The sequence below is a fragment of the Octopus sinensis genome, linkage group LG5, assembly GCF_006345805.1.
Source record: "Octopus sinensis linkage group LG5, ASM634580v1, whole genome shotgun sequence".
NCBI classification, from domain to species: domain Eukaryota; kingdom Metazoa; phylum Mollusca; class Cephalopoda; order Octopoda; family Octopodidae; genus Octopus; species Octopus sinensis.
In genome coordinates this window covers 51,618,207-51,638,206 of record NC_043001.1, presented here as the reverse complement: position 1 = coordinate 51,638,206, position 20,000 = coordinate 51,618,207, and the positions used below count along the sequence as shown (strand labels likewise).

The 20,000-nt window shown below is 34.8% G+C and overlaps 1 protein-coding gene across 4 annotated transcripts in view; it reads right to left on the bottom strand.

Moving 5' to 3' along the window:
- Positions 1-3,623: 3,623 nt before the first annotated feature.
- LOC115212411 (beta-1,3-galactosyl-O-glycosyl-glycoprotein beta-1,6-N-acetylglucosaminyltransferase) overlaps positions 3,624-20,000 on the bottom strand; it is a 127,072-nt gene continuing 110,695 nt past the window's right edge. For all 4 annotated transcript variants that reach the window (XM_029781318.2, XM_029781315.2, XM_029781316.2 and 1 more), the window contains exons 3-4: positions 6,377-6,603; positions 3,624-5,023 (exon numbers count right to left, since the gene is read on the bottom strand). In XM_029781318.2, coding sequence (XP_029637178.1) covers positions 4,710-5,023; positions 6,377-6,603 — 541 coding nt within the window. In that variant the 3' untranslated portion in view covers positions 3,624-4,709. The remainder of the gene's footprint in view (positions 5,024-6,376; positions 6,604-20,000) is intronic.

Genomic DNA, 20,000 nt, shown 5'->3' with positions numbered 1-20,000 from the left:
ACCTCAGAGGGACAGAAATATCCAAGATTAGACTGGTTGAATACCTTAGAATATAGGCGCGCACACACACACACACACACACACACACACACACGCGCACACACATATATATATAATTATTATAAAAACAAAGAGAGAAGATGGAGATAATATTGATAAAACTTTATTAATACTTTGACAAGACCTATAATTGTTTCAATTCTTCGCTTCAATCAAATTTAACCTAAGGAAATCAATTTGGTTAATTATTATTAGTCAGAATATCATCAGGGAAGAATGTAAAAAGAAATTTGTAAATGTTATATTGAAAACAATAAAAAATCAAACACGAAAAATACAGCGTGGCATTAAAATCAATACATAATATAAAAACATTATGGATTTCAAATTTTGGCGGAAGGCCAGCAAGTTCGATGGAGCGTGTAAGTCGATAATATCGACTCAGTGCTCAACTATTACTTATCTTATCGGCTCAGAAAAGATGTAAAGCAAAGTTATCCTTGCCGAAATCGTTACATAACTATTTAGTTCTAATATATATATATATATATATATATATATATATATATATATTAGAACTAAATAGTTATGTAACGATTTCGCCAAGGATATATATATATATATATAATATATATATATATGTGTGTGTGTGCATTCCGTCGAGGTCGACTTTGCCTTTCATTCTTTCGGGGTCGATAAATTAAGTACCAGTTACGCACTAGGGTCGATATAATCGACTCAATCCCTTTGTCTGTCCTTGTTTGTTCCCTCTGTGTTTAGCCCCTTGTAGGTAGTAAAGAAATAATAATAATAATACTAATAATAATAATAATAATAATAATAATAATGATAATAATGATAATAATATAATAATAATAATAATAATATAATAATAATAATAATAATAATAATAATTATTATTATTATTATTATTGAGTGAGAGAGCAGTGCATGCCATCAAAGTGACACTGGGGTAAAATATACGAAGCCCAATATACCCATCATGACTACCCGTCTGATAAGGGTACACCAGGCACATGCATCACAACCATATGTGCGCGACATGGTGATCTCATATCAAGATAAACAGCACATGACCTTGCAGGTGGGGCCCAGTTAGAATTTTCTTCAGGTTGAATAGCCCATCCCGCTCAAAAGGTCCCTGAATAAGGGTTGTTTAAGGATGTTGAAAGAACCACTCATGTTTCCAGAGGTGAATTATTCAAACCCCAAAGAATCCCTCTCAACACATGGCCATGATGTTCCCCCACTACTTCTGCTCGTGATCAGAGATGCACATATCGTCAGCCACTAAGGGACATGCTCAACTGGTTAAGGTCAAACAACTGACAAGCAAATCTGTGGTATTGAGCAGAATATTTGCTGTAGCCCATCTTTTATACCAAGACAAAATAATGTACATGATAACACTTCCAATCAGTTAAGATCAGAAGCCATGAGAGCCACTGCCTGGTACTGCATCAGGGCATTTATTATTATTATTATTACTCTTTTTTTTTCTTCTTTCAAATTTGCTTCCATTTCTTGCCGAGTGTCTTCTCGATTCCTAGGGCAAAGAAACTCATAGTATACACTGGTAGGCCATTAAGCCAAACTCAGTAGTTCGTTCATTTTTTTTTTTTTTTTAAGTTAAATTAAAATACATGAGCAGCAACAGTTCTCACATCGACAATGCTCTTCTCAATACGTGTGATGTACCAGTTAAGACAATCTTTTGCACTTCTTGCAGGGATGGTAAGCCAGGGATCATTCTCATATAATTTTCGATATTATTATTATTATTATTTTTATTATTATTATTATTATTATTATTATTATTATTATTATTATTATTATTATTATTATATTATTATTATTATCATTATTATTATTATTATTTATTATTATTATTATTATTATTATTATTATCATCATCATTATTATTATTATTATTATAGAATATTGCTTCCGAGTACACATGAAAAAGACATTCAAAATAGATGTACTGAAATGAAAATCTCTCAATGTTTAATTCGTATATATAAAAGTAATTTTAGAGACAACCTCCTTCAACTCAATCAACACTGAAAGATTTTATACCTGACCACCTCATAAAATGTTAAAAATTGTATCTTATACTAACTATATCTATTCTGAATCCGGTATTTTCCGTTTTTATTTCCTTATTACTTTATTGTTGTTTCGTTATTATTTCATTTTTATTAAGTATTTGTTTATTCGCAATTCTTTATTCGTTATTCGGAACCTTAATTCGTAATTTTTACTCGTATTTTTTTCTCTTTAAATTTGTTTCTCTAATTTTTTTTTTCCTTAAATGTTCTTTCTCCTTAAATGTTTATTCCTTGAGTTTGTATTACTTGAAATACTTAAATTTTTATTCTTTAACTTTTTACTCCTTAAATTTTTAATATCCAGTTATTTTTATTTATCATTTGCATTTCTATTCAGTTGTACATGCTAAGTAAGATTATATTGAAGTTATAGAGTATCATGGAAGTATATAAGAGGTAGGGGTAATGAAAAATGTTGAGGAATCCAGACTTGAAGATTGGGGGGGGGGTCGACCCGAGTAATTACTGAAACTAGATACCGACGTACTTTCATGAAACACCTGTAGTCTTATAAACGGAAAATGCAGGATTCAGAATAGATATAGTTAGTATAAGATTCAATTTTTAACATTTTATTAAGTGGTCGGGTATAAAATCTTTCAGTGTTGATTGAGTTAAGTTAAGTTAAGTTAAGTTAAGTTAATTTTTTGGCTCAAAAATCAAAAAGCAAGGCCATGTAGGGGGACATGGAGTTATGTACAGGGAGGGTGTTCATGCAAAGAGTTCAGGCCATTTCTGGTCAAGAGAGACTTTGAACCGAGCGGTCGTCGGCATCTTCAGTATCTAGTCCGGCAGCTTATTCCACAGATCCGCAACCCAGACGGAGAAAGCCCCTCTCCTTCGATTGAGATGAAATCGTCGCAGATAGAGCTTTTCGGAGTGACCCCGCAGCCGACGCTCTGGAGCAGGAGTGAAGAACAGTTCTTTCGAGAGGTTACACTTTCCACTTATGATGTTGTGAGCAAGAATGAGATCACCACGGCGTCGTCGTTTTTCTAGAGAATAACGGTCGAGCGTCTTCAGCCTTTCTTCATAAGACAAATGCGGGTAGCCAGCTTCTGGACTCTTTCGAGATGATGTATGTCTTTGAGGAAATAAGGAGAAGAGGCTTGAATCCCGTACTCCCATATGGGTCTCACCAGCGTGACATAGAGCGGAAGGAATATGGCTGCTGTGAGCATTCCGAATGACCGTCGAATCAAAAATAGAACTCCGCGTGCTTTGTTGGCAGCATGGACGCACTGGGCGGAAAGCGAAAAGGAAGAATTCACCAAGATACCCAGGTCCTTTACCTGGTCGATCCTCTCCAGCAGCAGACGACCCGGCTCGAAATCAAATTGAGTTGCAGGAGAAGAGCCAACAGGCAGATGACAGCATTTTGACACGTTGAAGGGGTTCTGTCTCTAAAATTACTTATATATATATATATTATATATATATATATATATATATATATATATATATATATATATATATATATATATATATATATATATATTTGTGAGTAATGCTTTAGCGTTTAAGCTGTTGAATTTGTTCCACATTATATATAAGATTTATTTTCTAAATCATTCGACACGAGCTAGAGTCATTCAGTTTAATTTTTGTATTTGTCTCATAATGCTTAATGAAACAATTTGAAGTTTTCTAAATTATATAACAGCTTTTCTACTTTCCTGCTTCAACAGCGCCTCTACTTAGTTGTTCTGTTTGTCATTTGCATTTAAAGGTTCATTCTGCCCACTAAATGATTAACTAATCTTATCATACATATAATAAAATGTGATGTGTTTCACATCGGTTTCGTTAGTTGGACGAAACTAATACTTCAAACGGACACCCCACCTCACCCGAAATTGCTGGCCTTTCATCCTTTCAGGATCGATAAAGTAAGTACCAGTTACATAATCGATTAAATCCCACTTCGCTGAATTTTCTGCAATCGATTAAACCCACTTCCTTGAACTTGCTGGCCTTGTGCCAAAACTTGAAATCAATATCAACGTAACAGTTCCGTCGTGGTTGATTTTGCCTTTCATCATTTCAGAGTCGATAACTATCAGTTGAGCACCCGGAGTTGATGAAATTGCTGGCCGTGTGTCAATGTTTGAAATCAATATTTCATCCTTTTCATCTTTTCGGAGCCGATAAGATAAATACTAGCTGATCACTAGGATCGATGTAATCGACTTAAATCCTTCGAACTTGCTGTCCTTCTGCCAATAGTTTCAAATCATTATTTACGTAACGATCAAGGCGGTGAGCTGGCAGAATCATTAGCATGCCGGGCTAAATGCTTAGCGACATTTTGTCAGTCTTTATGTTCTGAGTTCAAATTCCGCCAAAGTCAACTTTGCTTTTCATGCTTTCGTGGTCGATAAAATAAGTACCAACTGAGCACTGAGATCGATGTAATCGATCTTGCTGGCCTTCTACTGGCTCTCGAACTTGTTGGCCTGCCAAATTTTGAAATCCTATTTGCGTAACAATCGGCAGTCAATGAAGAAGTTAGGTTGTAAGGGTGAGAAAGAGAAATAATCATGCTATACAAAACAGACTTTCATATAAACTGAAATTTCAAATTTTATTTTTAACGAAACTTAAATTTTCATAAAATGAAGTATTAAATTTCTTATTGTACAGGTAATAATCTCTGGTCTTGTTAAAATGCCAGTCTTCAAGGCACTTTTGAAGTAATGGATGGTATGGTAAGAAGAATTTATTAGCAAATAGTGCTGGTGTAGTAGTTAACATTTGTAAATCCCCAAGACCGAATACACAAATACTTCTCGAAGTTTTCCCTTTACAATTATAGGGAAAAGGTATGTCAGTATTTTCCCAGATTTTGTATCTCGCAAGAAATGGTTTATCGGGTCCAGTCTCTGGAATGCCTATTAAAACAAAGAAAGAAAAGCTAATTAATTAATTAATTAACTAATTAATTAATCAATCAATCAATCAATTACCATCACAATTAGAAATAACAACCAGCTATTATATAAACAAATAGTTTATTATTCAATGTAGTGAATGAAGCACTTGTATGATTTAAAATTAGACCAATACTAAAGAACCCGCTCCACCCATTGAAAAGCATTAGCTTAACGATTAATCATTTCTTAAAGCCACTTTGTAGTAAGAGTTGTCTCCATGGCACTTTTCAGGGCCTCCAGCATTTTTATGGTAGATGTAAACGCTAAACATACAAAAACTGAATTATAAAAACCGACTTATCTCTTTAGTGACTGAAAATATTTCAGCACCTTATCAACTACTAATCCCCCATAAAGCTTAGGTGAGATCCACAATGGGGAATTGCTCCCACATCTAGAAAGACATTGCTGCTACACATAAAAACTATACAGGGTACATCCAAAGGAAGGCCATCCGACTGATTACCATAAAGTCAGTCGTCCATATATTTGAGAATCCTATTGGATGGACTATTCTTGTGATCGAACTTAAAAATTACAGAAAGGTTTCACGTGTCTGATAAATACTCCACCACTTCATACGCTCATTTAATGAGTAAGCTATTACCTTGATAGAACAACCGGTCGATCTGCTAGACACTTATATGCCTAACAGCTGGGAGAGAAATGCGTACCGCCAAGTTAACTTTCCCATCATACATTCGTGTTGATGACAGCCACACAAGAATCTATACTGGATCGTCGCCACTCGGATTAACACCAAAGAGTGAACAGGACTCATTTTCGCCGACTCACAGAAGGCTATGGACGACCGAGAGAAGTGGTAGGATCTAGCTGCGATGTCATCAATAAATTCTCCGACGACGAAGGAAGAGTTCATTAGATGATATTAAGCTTATCTATTTGGGGCGACAAACGCAATCTGCATCCAATCAGCATGATGATCTATGAGCTTCTCTGAAGTCGAGGGACTTACAACAATAACGCCTTATTCCGCCACATACATCAAAGCAAGCTTGAGTAGACTATACTTTGCTGATGAAATTCATTCATGCTAGAACAACTCCATGGTTGTCTCCTTACTTGCAAGCAAAGGTTATATTTTCTGCACAGCGTACAAATCATTTTTGAGAGATTAATACAGGCGCAGGCAAGGTTGTGTGGATACGAATTTCGCTTCATAATGAAATAATTTAAGATCTACTCCACCATAAGTGAAAACTTATAAAAACTTAGACACAGGTAGAGGGGAACCTAGCATATCCATTACTTTATTGGGTAAAGGGAATGTTTATAAAAGTTAAATTTTACCTGTGTAGGATCCAGGTACTTTAAGATGGGGATTATGATTAAGCGTGGCGAAATATAGTTCGTCTGGTATCTGGACAGTCTTTGTCCACTCAAGTAGATCTTTAGCCACAGGAGAATTCAATGCATAATCAACAAAACCTCTTTGAACTACAACATGAACGGAGCCTTTTATTGGTTTAATACCGTGAGGTGGTGGACCAGACTTTTCCCATCTATTCGTGTTAGCTCTAGTTTCAAAATAAATTAAAAGTTGAATGATAAAATAATAATGAAACAAAAGATTTATATAGATACATGGCAAAACAATGAAGATAGTAAATAAAGAAGTGACAAAAAAGAACACACAGTTACTGTCGTTGAAAGGAACATTAGACAAAATTCGGGAGTGTTCAGTATAATTTCATGGTAATAGTTTTAATTTTTATATCACCCATGACTTGAAATTTTCTGTGTATGCATCAGTACATGCCATAGGTATGGCTGTTTGGTAAGAAATTTACTCTCCAATCATATGGCTTCGGGTTCAGTCTCACTGTGTGACATGTTACCTAGTACGACATCTAACTTGTTTTCAAACTAGTAAGGTGTAATCTCAGGAAAAGTGGACTACTATAACAAGCACGTTCACAGACCGTAGTGGCTTGGACTGGCTTTGAGAAGACCTATGATCAAAAACGTTTTGGCGGAGACACTATCTTTTTCAGACATTATATTTAGTACTTCATTGTCAATGTATCCGTCCTTTTTGAAGATGGTACAATATAATTTGCAGATCTGGCTGCTATTTCTAACATATCGACTATTTCGGTTGATATGTTTTAGCTCTGAATTAAAACCATCGGTTCTGAGAAATTGCTTATTCACGCATTAAAATGGGAAATGGGATCTTTTCCTTTTGATAGACAGAATTCAACACAATTTCTAGTTAAGTAAACAATTTGAAACTTCGTATACTGGTGGAATGTGGCAAAAGAAAACATTATTTTCACTTGGCTTTTTTGATAAATTTGTAATTTGCGAAAGATCCGGGAAATGTCCTTCATGGTATACCAAGGTTCCCCGGAACCCTACGATTGCAAGATGATCGCTCGGAATTTCACGAGAGACAGTAACATAAGTTAAATCCTTCGAACTTGCTGTCCTTCTGCCAATAATTTCAAATCATTATTTACGATCAAGGCTGTGAGCTGGCAGAATCATTAGCACGCCGGGCTAAATGCTTAGCGACATTTTGTCAGTCTTTACGTTCTGAGTTCAAATTCCGCCAAAGTCAACTTTGCTTTTCATTCTTTCGTGGTCGATAAAATAATTTGCAAGCGCATTTTTGTCTCTTTTTTTTTTTGCACAAATGTTGATAGTAAAATTTAAAATAAATGTAAACATTATTTATTGATTTAAACTCGCTTTATACTTTTCAATAATATATATATTACTTTGTTAATTCTTTTTGTTCGTTTATATTTTCCGCCCATTACTATAAAGGGATTCTCGCACAACGATCTAGATGCTCGCCGAGTAGAATATTTCTTGTGTCGGCGAATCGTCATATTTTTTCTAAGATTCAGCGTGAGTGGCCAACGTAATCCTTACATCTACAGTATGTTATTGCAAAAATTAAGTTTTCTGATAGCACGTGAAATATTTTTATTTTGAAATTTTATTCATTTTTGAAACAGAATCCTGAACGTTTGGATATATTGATACAGATTCCATAATTTCGTCTTCTACATTTTGTAATTATCAGATTTGATTCAATGCTGGCAAGTAATTGGGCATTTGTTAATAGTTTCTTTATTGATTTTGGCCTTTTTGTTTTTTGCTTTTAACCCTTTGGAGAGAGAGCCTCATTTGGAGTTTTAGTGCCAAGAAGACGGAACCCTTTTCCCAAGCCCTACTGAGGGCATGCACTTATTTTTCAAAAACAATTATAAAAAATAAAGAAATGACTTTACATGTATAAAACTATACATATTCTTGTAGGAAATTGAATGAACTAATACAATCTTCTTCGTCATTCGACTTTTTGGCTGATAGATCGGCCCTGTTGTCTACTATGGGTTAATTATCTCCTGGTTTTCTAATATTCTTCTCATTTTAGATCACATTTTAAAATTAATAAATTTTGATTAACTATATTAAAGGTCTCACTATTCACAGTTATTTGTTGACATGTAAGGTTAAACATTTGTTTCTGTTCTACTTTTTACAGTTCTTTTTATTACTGATGTCAATTGCTCTACTCTGTCTAATCCGTTGTCAGTTAATTGATGGTATGTAACGTCTTCCAATCAAAATAACTTATCTTTTCTTTTGGGTGTTTGATATTTTGGTACATGTTCTTGTAGCTTGATTGAATGGAGTGTTGAATCTTGCGTTTTGGATGGTATTAATTAAAATGTAAATATTGCCTCAAATCACCTGGTTTGTAATGTATATCTATCTCGATCCTTTTTATAATCAATATCACTAAAAAGAATAATTTATCCTTGCTGTACGCCACAGTAAACTGGATGCTATTCTTAATTGTGTCCGTTCGGTTTCTTGGTTTCGGTATCTTGTCTTTCGGCAAAAGTGCGTTCGGTATCTCATCCGTGTACCTTATATTTTGCTAGTTTATATATGTATTTTTATCTAAAGGGACCGCTTTATTAAATTTACACATGTTAGAGCTATCTTGCTTCCTGTTGTTGTTCCAAATGTTTGCTCGTATATTGCTTGGTTAAAATTTTAAAAGCTGTTTTATAGAATAAATTGAAGTCCTTGAATGAAAAATTCTTTTCCTTTACGGTTTTTGACGATATTTATGAATCCAAAAATGTATTGCTTCTATTTCACATTTATGTGGTACATTTGTATATCGGTATACCGCATGAAATAAAACAGTTAAAGATTTTTCATTCGCGAATATGGACGGTGATTTAACATATTCAAGCAATCTCTTATGTAGCTCTGTATATGTTTCAAACATGGTTTTAGTAATAAGTTCAAGAAATTGCTCAATCGATGCATTTCACAAGTCGTACCTGCTATTATTATTCTTAATATTTAGTCATTTCGACGAAGAACATTTGAACAAGGAGACGACGATTCTTTACTGGCAATTTTTGTAATCTTTTGATAATCCAGAAAAATTTCTTCTTTTAGAATTGGTTGAAGAGTCGCGTTCTTTATTAGTTAAGCGCTCACGGTATATAAACTGCCACGGACGTTATGTTTTATATTGACTGTTGCTGATTATAGTTGTTAATTTTTTCATAATTGTTGTTTTCAAGAATGGATAATGTGAAATTTTTATGGCAATCTATATCCATTAAAACTATATTGCTTCCCCCATCGGTTTCTTTTGCAATCAGTTTTGAATTGGTTTTTACTGTTTGTTATATTCTCATTCTATAATGCTAATAGAAGCTTGTATTGAAAATAAGATATATTATTACAGAAATTGTCAAGTTCTTTGTTCCTTTTGATGGATAACATTTACTTTCGTTTCTAACAATAGGTTCACTGTCACTGACATTATAAACCAATTCTTTTGTAAGTTATGATTTTCAAAAATAGTCTTAAAAAAGTATATTTGATTTCCTTGGGACTCAAATGTTTCTTTTTTTCTTTTTGAGTTGGTGTAGATAAAAACTGCTTTGCGAGTTTGTTTATTTGTTCTATAGTTAACATGCTTTTAATTAATTTATTATTTTTGTTATTTTGTGTTTCGCTTGTTTCAACTGGAATCCCTTTCGGCAAGATCTAACATTCTTCACATATATACAAATACATACATACATACATACATACATACATACATACATACATACATACATACATACATACAATGTGGTGTCGAATCCAGTTAGGGTGGCATAAGAGGACAAGTCATCTTTCTGTAATAAATAATATCTCCTATAAACTTTACTATTAATACAAACATAGTAAAAAATGGCCATCATTTCTAGTTGAGTGCGAAGAGATCTTATTCTTGAAGACCTTAGCTCTTCTACGCACACCATAGCTGGACAGGAGATTGGTGTTAGCTATTACGCGGAACTATCAAGAGAAAATTCGTTAAACTTCTGAAGACAACTTCTATAAATTCTATAAAGTAAGGGAGATTCAAGGATTGGCTATATAAAAATTATGAAGAATGACTAACATTTGGAATAACTTAATGTCCCGCACTTCAGTGCCAAACATTTCCATCAACAAAAAACTTTATCGAGAAAAACATTACTGTTATCTCAACTGACTATCAAAAGCGCACAGTAAAATAAAAGTCAGCCCAAACCAGTGAAGCCTTCTTCTGAGAAGACCTTAAAGAACACAGACCCTTAAAGAACACAGACCCTTAAAGAACACTATCAGTAGCACTAAAATGAAGATACCACCTTCATACAAATGAACAGTAACTGATAATGAACAAACAATAGTAATAAGTGAGACAAAGCTTTAAACAACACTTCACATAAAAGCGCAATTACCACACGAATCGAATGAAAAAAACCCTACCGACCTGATGTTATTCACGAAGGACCAAGCAGCTAAGGAACAACTAGCAGAAATTTAGACCTTCAACTATTGAACTACGAAGGGATTTAGATCTTCAATTATTATCCTTTGCAAAGGGGTGGAAATAAAAGAGATTGATAGTAAAGAGAGAGAGAGAAAAAAAAACTAAAGAAAAAACACCAAGTGGATGACTTTTCTCCAGACTAATATTGACAAGCTCAGAAAAATATGGGACAATTAGACACGAAGTGTAAAATGAATAATAAATTCACCAGCCACCAACTGAGAATTTATGATTATCTAAGGTCTCTGAGTATTGTTGACAAGAGACACTAATGAGTAAGTTAAGTATCCTTAGATACGAACTGTGGGTGGTAAGTGAAGCGATTCATTACAGCAAAAGAATTACTAGAATCGTAAGTTAGCACTAAACCTGAAAGCAGGTATCGTAGTATGAAAGGCCATAGCGTCAAGGTCGTAACTGCTCGCGCAAGGGATGAAGATGATGGATCTGTAATGCAAACAAACACAACAACAATGATGTAATGTACCAAATTAACTATAGAAAGCGTACAGTGTAGACGATAACTCCCAAGCTTTACATGTCACCTGACAGTTGTTGCAAAACTACCGAACGAAAAATGATCGAGTCGGTTAATGATGCAGAAAGCTGAAGTTCTACGGGCAGCTCTCCGGGAAGCTTTCATTAACTTGTTCAAAAGAATAATGAATGTTTAAGTTGATGTATTAGACTAGCTGGCAGTTGCACGTTCAAAACTAGTAACATGAATCAGGAAAGGTATGCGGCCACAAACTACATAGCGTGCTTGAATATGATGAATAAATTATACAGATGTTGTACAGATGTATGCCTCCAGGTTCACTGAGACACACTAAGTATGGTAACGGATGAGCTGGTGGGAAGAAAGAAAGCTGTAGTGGGATTTGCCAAACAGCCTACCATTAATAAAGTTGCCATTGAGGAATGGCTAGACAATAAAAAGACTTTTGACTCTGTTCTTCGCACAAGGATAATTGAATTACTAAGCTTTGCTAAAGAGACAACTGCCAGGTGATAATGCTGTTCGGAGACTACCAACAACATGGTCCATAGAGCTACCGATAAGAAGTGAAGCTACCTCAATGATTGCTAAAAGAATCTGGAGGCTATCAGAAAGAATATTTCAGGGTGGCAGATTATTTGTAATGTTTCTCATTTGTCAGCTTTCTTAAGGAAATATAAAAACTACATAATAGGACCTGTAAATGAAATAGAAAAAATAATTTCATCCACACATTTTGTTGAGGAACTTATGATATACTTCAGCAATATTCCCGACACCAAGAGACAATTAGAACTGGCCACATCGTTTTCAGAGAACATAAGAATGGGGTTTGGTGTTAAATGCTGCTTGATCAAGATACGGTCGCTAAACAAGTAATGATTGTCGACGAGGTAAGGAATATAGATCTCAATATTCTGTCTATTTCCCCTTTCACCACTGATGAATGCTGCAAATGCTTTGGAATCGACGAGAAGATTGTATATGTTGTTACTGTGAGTAAGACAGCCATCAGAAGGTATGGGAATCCAACAAAATCCCAGAATGCATTCGCCAGTGATGGTACCAACATTTTGAATATACTTGAAAAAAATCAAGACTAGGGAGGTGTTAACAACGACTAGTAAATTCCACATTAACAGTGACTTCAACAGGATCTTTGTAAGACATAAGAAGCAAGGCAGAGATACCATCTCAAGCCAGGCGACCTTTGAGTGCCGCATCACCGCCTAGACAACATATACTGAACAGTAAAAAGAGAAATTAGTATATTTCGTGTATACTCAACAGTGAAGGTAATAACATCGTAAGATTATGCAAAGACCTCCTCCACAGATATTCTGAGCGTACAGCTCTTCAATGTGAACCAACCAAGGGTGGCTGAACTGACCTATGTAGAGATTTGGAGGAGAAATACTCATCTAACCAGTAGAAAAATGTGTAAGATCACATATAGCGCAAGCTAGAGAACACTAACAATATTGACAGGAACAGTACTCTCTCATAAAATCTCAGCTAGACGGCTGTGCTTTTGCAATCCAAGAACAGAAGATAGCCACAACATATCTGATCAGCATGCGAGATAAGTTTGCCTCTCAATCTCCAGCCAGCCATAAAAAATGCTGATTATGCCGTACCATTGTGGAATATATCATCTCTGCAATTGTCCAGAAATGTCCGCAAGGTACATCTTGGTCAACTTCTTACGAGTTTTATAAATAAATAATACTGGTCGAACCCAGTGTAAATACAACAGGTTAGATATTGTATGAGACAATTCTTGGTGATGGTGAGGATTAACACATGAATACAGAGACTTCTAGCTAAGTGCTGTTCATATTTTGCAGGTGTATGAGCAATAGTGTTTTCTTGATATGAGTAGTACCTAGGGTTGCTTATTGTTTTACTGTTAAAGGAAGCACAATTAGTATGAGCCCACAAGAGGATGTTCGAAGTGTCCATTCGTAGACTTAATGCAAGTTTGGTGTCTGATGTTAGAGCTGAGTGGGAATGGTACGTGGCCGGTGGTGGGGAAGTTTAGAGAGGAACGACGAGATATGTTATGATTATTATTATTATTATAATTATTATTATTATTATTATTATTATTATTATTATTATTATATGTTACCTATATTATTAGATGCTTTCATTTAAAATATTAGTGAGTCACTGAAGACGGTGTTTACCGGTGTTGATCGAGAGCGGACCTGAAAGAGTTCCATCAAAAATGCTCTAATAGGGCGATCTGATAGGAAACTAATGATCCAAGAAATGAGAGAGAGAAGAAGCCTGTAGTTTGAGAATTTCAACAGGAGATTAGCCCGACGGAGACGGCCGATGCTTTGGACATTTCTTTACCTCTCTAAGATGAATGCTCACTAGAGTATGACCTAAGAGAATAGGTCTCCAGTACACCTAACCCTACCGATGCTGCATTAATGGCCATTATAGTGAAAGGTGAGAGAGTGAGACAGAGACAGAGATAGAAAGAGAGAGAGAGAGAAAGGGAGGGAGAAAGATAGAGAGAGAGGAAGAGAGAAATGGAGAGAGAGAGAGAGAGAGGAATAGAGAAAGGAATAGAGAAAGGGAAGAGAGAGAGAGAGAGAGATTCAATGTGCTGTAGAACATCATTTCTATTATAAATTAAATATTAGAAGCGAATGTATACAAACGATAGTTGATTGAATGTGAGGGAGTAGTTTATTGGGAATGGGGGTGAGTGCAGGAACAAGTTTGGATCGCATTGTCTCTGAGTGTAATTGGAAAGCAGGTACAAGGACTTGCTACTACCGTCTACAAGTATTATTTCTCTCCATTTTTGTGTGTAAAAGTTTTTTAAATCTAGCACCATAAAAAACAAAAAAAAAAAATAGGTACTACTTACCACCACCATAACCACCGCCACTGTTGCTATTATTACAAGTACCACTACCAGGACAACTCTATCTCTTTCGCTCTGCGCCTCCACCCAAACCCAGCAGCATAACAAGACAAGCACCGTTATCACAAACATCGCTATATTGACGCTTGCTTTACTTGGAATTGCGTCTAAATATCACCCAAATTATTAAGTATAAAGACTTATTTGATAAAGTAGCCCGAGATTTATTACATATACATATATATATATATATATATATATATATATATATTAATAATAAAATATTAGGGAATAAATCCAAACTTACAGGGAAAAATCAGATTTAGGATTAAATCCAATTTTATAGTATAAATATATTATATTATATTATATTAAATTAGAGATAAAACCACTATTAGGCAAATCAAACAATGAAAAACATAAGCCAATACATAAAATTAATTAATTTATATTATTTTAAATATATATCAAAAGTATTAAAAGTTTAATAAAAGTTTTAATACTTTTGATATATATTTAAAATAATATAAATTAATTAATTTTATGTATTGGCTTATGTTTTTCATTGTTTGATTTGCCTAATAGTGGTTTTATCTCTAATTTAATATAATATATATATATATATATATATATATATATATATATATATATATATATATATATACATATATATATGCATATATCATCAATGTAAAACTCTTTTAGTTTCAAACCCAAGAACTCTGAAATGTCAGTTTCGACCTCCTCCTAGCTTGCAAAAGTTACGTCCCCCAAATGATTCTGTAAACTACGAAGCAAATGATAGTCTGAAGAAGCAAGGTCGGGAGAATAAGGTGGATGAGTAATTTTTTCCCAACCAAGCTCTTCGATCTTCTGTGTATGTCAGCTAGTATATATATATATATGTAGGTCCCGGGTTGATTCGGGGTTAACCACAGTAAATAAGGTACTCAATACATAGCAGAGTAAAAATAATTTATTATATAGAAGGAGCTTCTACAGGACTAGAACTGTTTCATTCAAGAGAAATCTTCCTGAAGATTTCTCTTGAATGAAACAGTTCTAGTCCTGTAGAAGCTCCTTCTATATAATAAATTATATATATATATATAATATATATATATATATATATATACATATATATATGCATATATCATCAATGTAAAACTCTTTTAGTTTCAAACCCAAGAACTCTGAAATGTCAGTTTCGACCTCCTCCTAGCTTGCAAAAGTTACGTCCCCCAAATGATTCTGTAAACTACGAAGCAAATGATAGTCTGAAGAAGCAAGGTCGGGAGAATAAGGTGGATGAGTAATTTTTTCCCAACCAAGCTCTTCGATCTTCTGTGTATGTCAGCTAGTATATATATATATATGTAGGTCCCGGGTTGATTCGGGGTTAACCACAGTAAATAAGGTACTCAATACATAGCAGAGTAAAAATAATTTATTATATAGAAGGAGCTTCTACAGGACTAGAACTGTTTCATTCAAGAGAAATCTTCCTGAAGATTTCTCTTGAATGAAACAGTTCTAGTCCTGTAGAAGCTCCTTCTATATAATAAATTATATATATATATATATAGATGATGGATTCTCTTGTCATTCACAACAAATGAGGGTTCAGTAAAATAAAATGGTAATCATGTTCTATGGGCACGAATGTGTCTCTTGAGGCCTGCTAGTACCTCGCAAACCTTTTGACAAAGGGAACAAGTTGAGGACTCAGTTTGCTTAAGTGCTTGTGGATCATTGACTATGTATTTTCTTGAGTAGGCAGCAAGGCCTGGTTTGCTTTATGCCACAAAACCACAATGAAGGTTTCCATTTAGAGGAGCAGCTTTTTGCTAGTGTGCCTTCTTGCTTGCACAAAGATGGTCCCAATGTTGGAGTTGACTTTGCTCAAATCTTTGAACTTGAACAGTAATACTGAACATATTTGAGACCTGTTTATATGTTAGTTGCAGTCGTCAGAAATCCCTTGGATCAAGAATAATTATTTACAAGAATGAACTTTTATGGTCTCACATGTGACTACATAGAAACCTTAGATCCAGTCTCAGATTGGCTCTTATTAGCACATGAGAGAAGAGGTATTGTGTTGATGATTGGTTTGTACTGTCAAAGTGTTGAATTTTATTAGGGACAATCCACCTCCGCTTGTATTGGTTGTTCACCAAATATTCCCCCTCCTACACAATTCAGGCTTTTGGAGTTTCCTTCAACTATGCTTTTGAACAGTTTTCTTTGTCTCTTGTATATGCTTTCCTTCATTCAAGTATGATTAAAACAGTTGTTTGGGTGACTGATGGTCTGCTATTTGCATGACATGTCCCTTCCATCCAAGCTGATGTTGCATAATCATAGTTTCAGTCCCAGATATATCTTGATGGAAGATAGTCTATTCTATGAGATGTGCTTTATTCTTCTCTGACATCTCTGGTGATATATTTCCAACTTATGGAGATGCCACCAATATTTTATTCAGGTTTCAGAACCATAGAGTAGAGCAGCATTACAAGAACTGCCTTGTATACCATAAGTTTCCTTGCTTGTTTCAGATCATGATCAAATACTTGTCTTTTCAGATCATAAAATGATCCATTTTATCTGTGTTGGATCTGTACATCATTCTCTGTATTCTGTTATTGGTGACTACCCTGATACTGAAAGTACTCTACATTTTCCATCAGCTATCATTGTACATGAATCCCTGCTTGGTGGGTAATTGTTAATGCAAATCAATTGTTTTACTATGTTGAGAATCAGACTCATACTCACATCTACAGCAGGCAAAATGTCAGCAATTGCCAACAGTTCTGTGAATGCTATGCTGTGGTATTAACTGTGTACTAGTGTTTAGTTGACTTGGTAGTTGTGGCCTTTGTTCTGACAAGGAGTAAATCATTATTAAATAGTCTTCTATTTGATCAGCATAAAATCTGGGTGCCAGGCAGAAGTTTACTCATAGTGAACTTGAGCTAGTTGAATGTAGAGGCAATAATGCATTCTTGCTTTAGTCCATTTTTTTTAAATATCAAGCTGATGTGTAGTGAAAACTGGCACTGCATTTTAAGTTTCATGTTGTGCAAGAATGATGTGTATAATTTTTTGAATAGTTTTAATTTGGTTGGCACTTTCTACAGTTTTATCTAGCCGCAGAAAGTGAGGTGGTTATCACCATGCTGAAGGGGTCTGAGGTAGTAACAGGAGCATTCAGTAATCAAGACATGTAGGTAGATTTACAATTTGGTATCAGTAGAGTTAAGTCTATGCTAATCACAGCAGTGGCACCTGTTACTGAACAGGTGTTCTATTTAAGATGCTTGTATTCTTGTTCACTTTTGACTTCCAGGTGGATAGAAACAGAGATGACATTACAGATAAGATAGACAGGCTGATCCAGAAATGGGATCAGTGGAAGTTATCTTCAAAAGGTCGGCTGAGGTAGCAAACATTTGCATTTCCATGGTACCATCATCATCATCATTTAATGTCTGCTTTCCATGCTAGCATGGGTTGGACGGTTCAACTGGGGTCTGTGAAGCCAGAAGGCTGCTTCAGGCCCAGTCTGATCTGGCAGTGTTTCTACGGTTGGATGCCCTTCCTAACGCCAACCACTCTGTGAGTGTAGTGGGTGCGTTTTACGTGCCACCCGCACAGGTGCCAGACAGAGCTGGCAGACGGCCATGGACGGATGGTGCTTTTACGTGCCACCGGCACAGGGGCCAGGCGAGGCTGGCAATGGCCACGAATGGATGGTGCTTTTACATGCCACTGGCACGGAGGCCAGGCGAGGCTGGCAACGGCCACGAACAGATGGTGCTTTTTACATGCCACCGGCACGGAGGCCAGTTGGGGCCAGTCGGTACCATATTAGTTTCAAATTTTTTAATGTAATTCTCAGAGAGATTCAGCATGACACAGAGTATGACAAGGCTGGTCCTTTGAAATACAAGTATTACTCATTTTTGCCAGCTGAGTAGACTGGAGCAACTTGAAATAAAGTGTCTTGCTCAAGGACTCAGCATGTCCCTTGGAATTGAACTCACAACCCTATGATCATGAACCAAATATTCTAACCGCTTTAGCCATGCAGCTTCACAGAGATACAGTATGCCTATTTTAAAACAGGGATACATACATCTATTGTCAAATACTGCACTTAACTTACAGTCAAGACATGGGCCCTCTTTCACTTGCCCTGATAGCCAATCTGTTCTTACAACTTTTTGAATAGACAAGTTCTTAGTACCTGAAAGAAATGGAATGGGACTGTTCTTGATCCCAGATATGAGCTGATGTAGGTGGAGGATTTTTATCTGTGTGTGGGTACTGCTAAATATATTTTCATATTTTTACTATTATTGTGATATCTTGTTTTAATTTCTGAATTTTCAAGTAATTTTATACTTATTTCATACCTTTTATCAAATTTCTAACCCATTTATTGTATAAAATTCTCACTCTTTTTTCTCTTATTTTAAAATATAACTGTATTTGTCCTTCTCTGCTTGCATTTTAAGCACTAGTTTTAATGTTTATTGTATGTACAAGCCCTTTGTGATCAATAAAGAAACCACAACTACTACTACTACTACAACAACTACTACTACTACTACTACTACTACTACTAAATAACATTGACAGAACATAATTGCTGTGACTACAGCAATTCTATAATTAACTTTTAAAGTTATGGAAAATAATTGCTGTTATTGTCATGCTGTTACATGCCTTAATTAGAGCATTTGGTAATTAGAATATAATGAGAAAAAATATTGTGTTTTCATACTTTTCAAAAAACAAAAAGAAATTGTAAAAAAAAAAGCTCCACAAAACACTCCTTTAAAGGAAATATGAAAATATTGCTATGTCTTTTAAAATTCTAATAGCTGTATTTCATTAAATCTGCTTTTCCAGTTGTCCCTTTATTTGGTACTACAACATGAACAAATACAGTATAACCATTTTAAAACAAGTATATAGACAATATCTTTATTCATTACTGTACTTGAATTACAATCAAGACATGACCCCTCTCTTGGTTGCTCTGAGACCCAAACCATTCAAACAACTTTTTCGGTTGACAGATTTTGTCAGGTTTTGTTTTCTTAGATGTTGTTAATGTACATGTTATCAATTTTTTGTAAAATCTCATGTACTTTCCTGTGTTTCTTATGTCAAATGGTTCTTTCATGTTTTTATGATTTATTCCTTGAGAGACATGTGAATAAGTCACATCACTCATTTATGATGATGTCAATTGTCCTTGTTGAATACCTGATGTCACCTCATTTAATTGTATTTGTATCATAGAAGCAATGACTAAAGTTATTGATCAAAACACAAATCAAACATATGTTACAGTTTAGAGTGATCTTTGATGACTGAGACACAAAAATATTCTCAATGATATTTATTGGTGGAAATGTTTATCACCTCTTGTTTCAGGTTTACTTCATACTTCATGTTTTTTTTTACCATAATATCTCAATTCCTTGTCAATGTTTCCATAATTAATTGTTTCTTATTTTTTTGTGATTTTTTCAGAAATCAGCCACAAATCTTCAGTGTGAAAATGGTGAGTATTACGATCAAGATTCACTAACAGGTTAATGGTTTGAAATAATAAAGTGATTTTGATTTGCAATTGAAAGCATCATACTCTAATCAC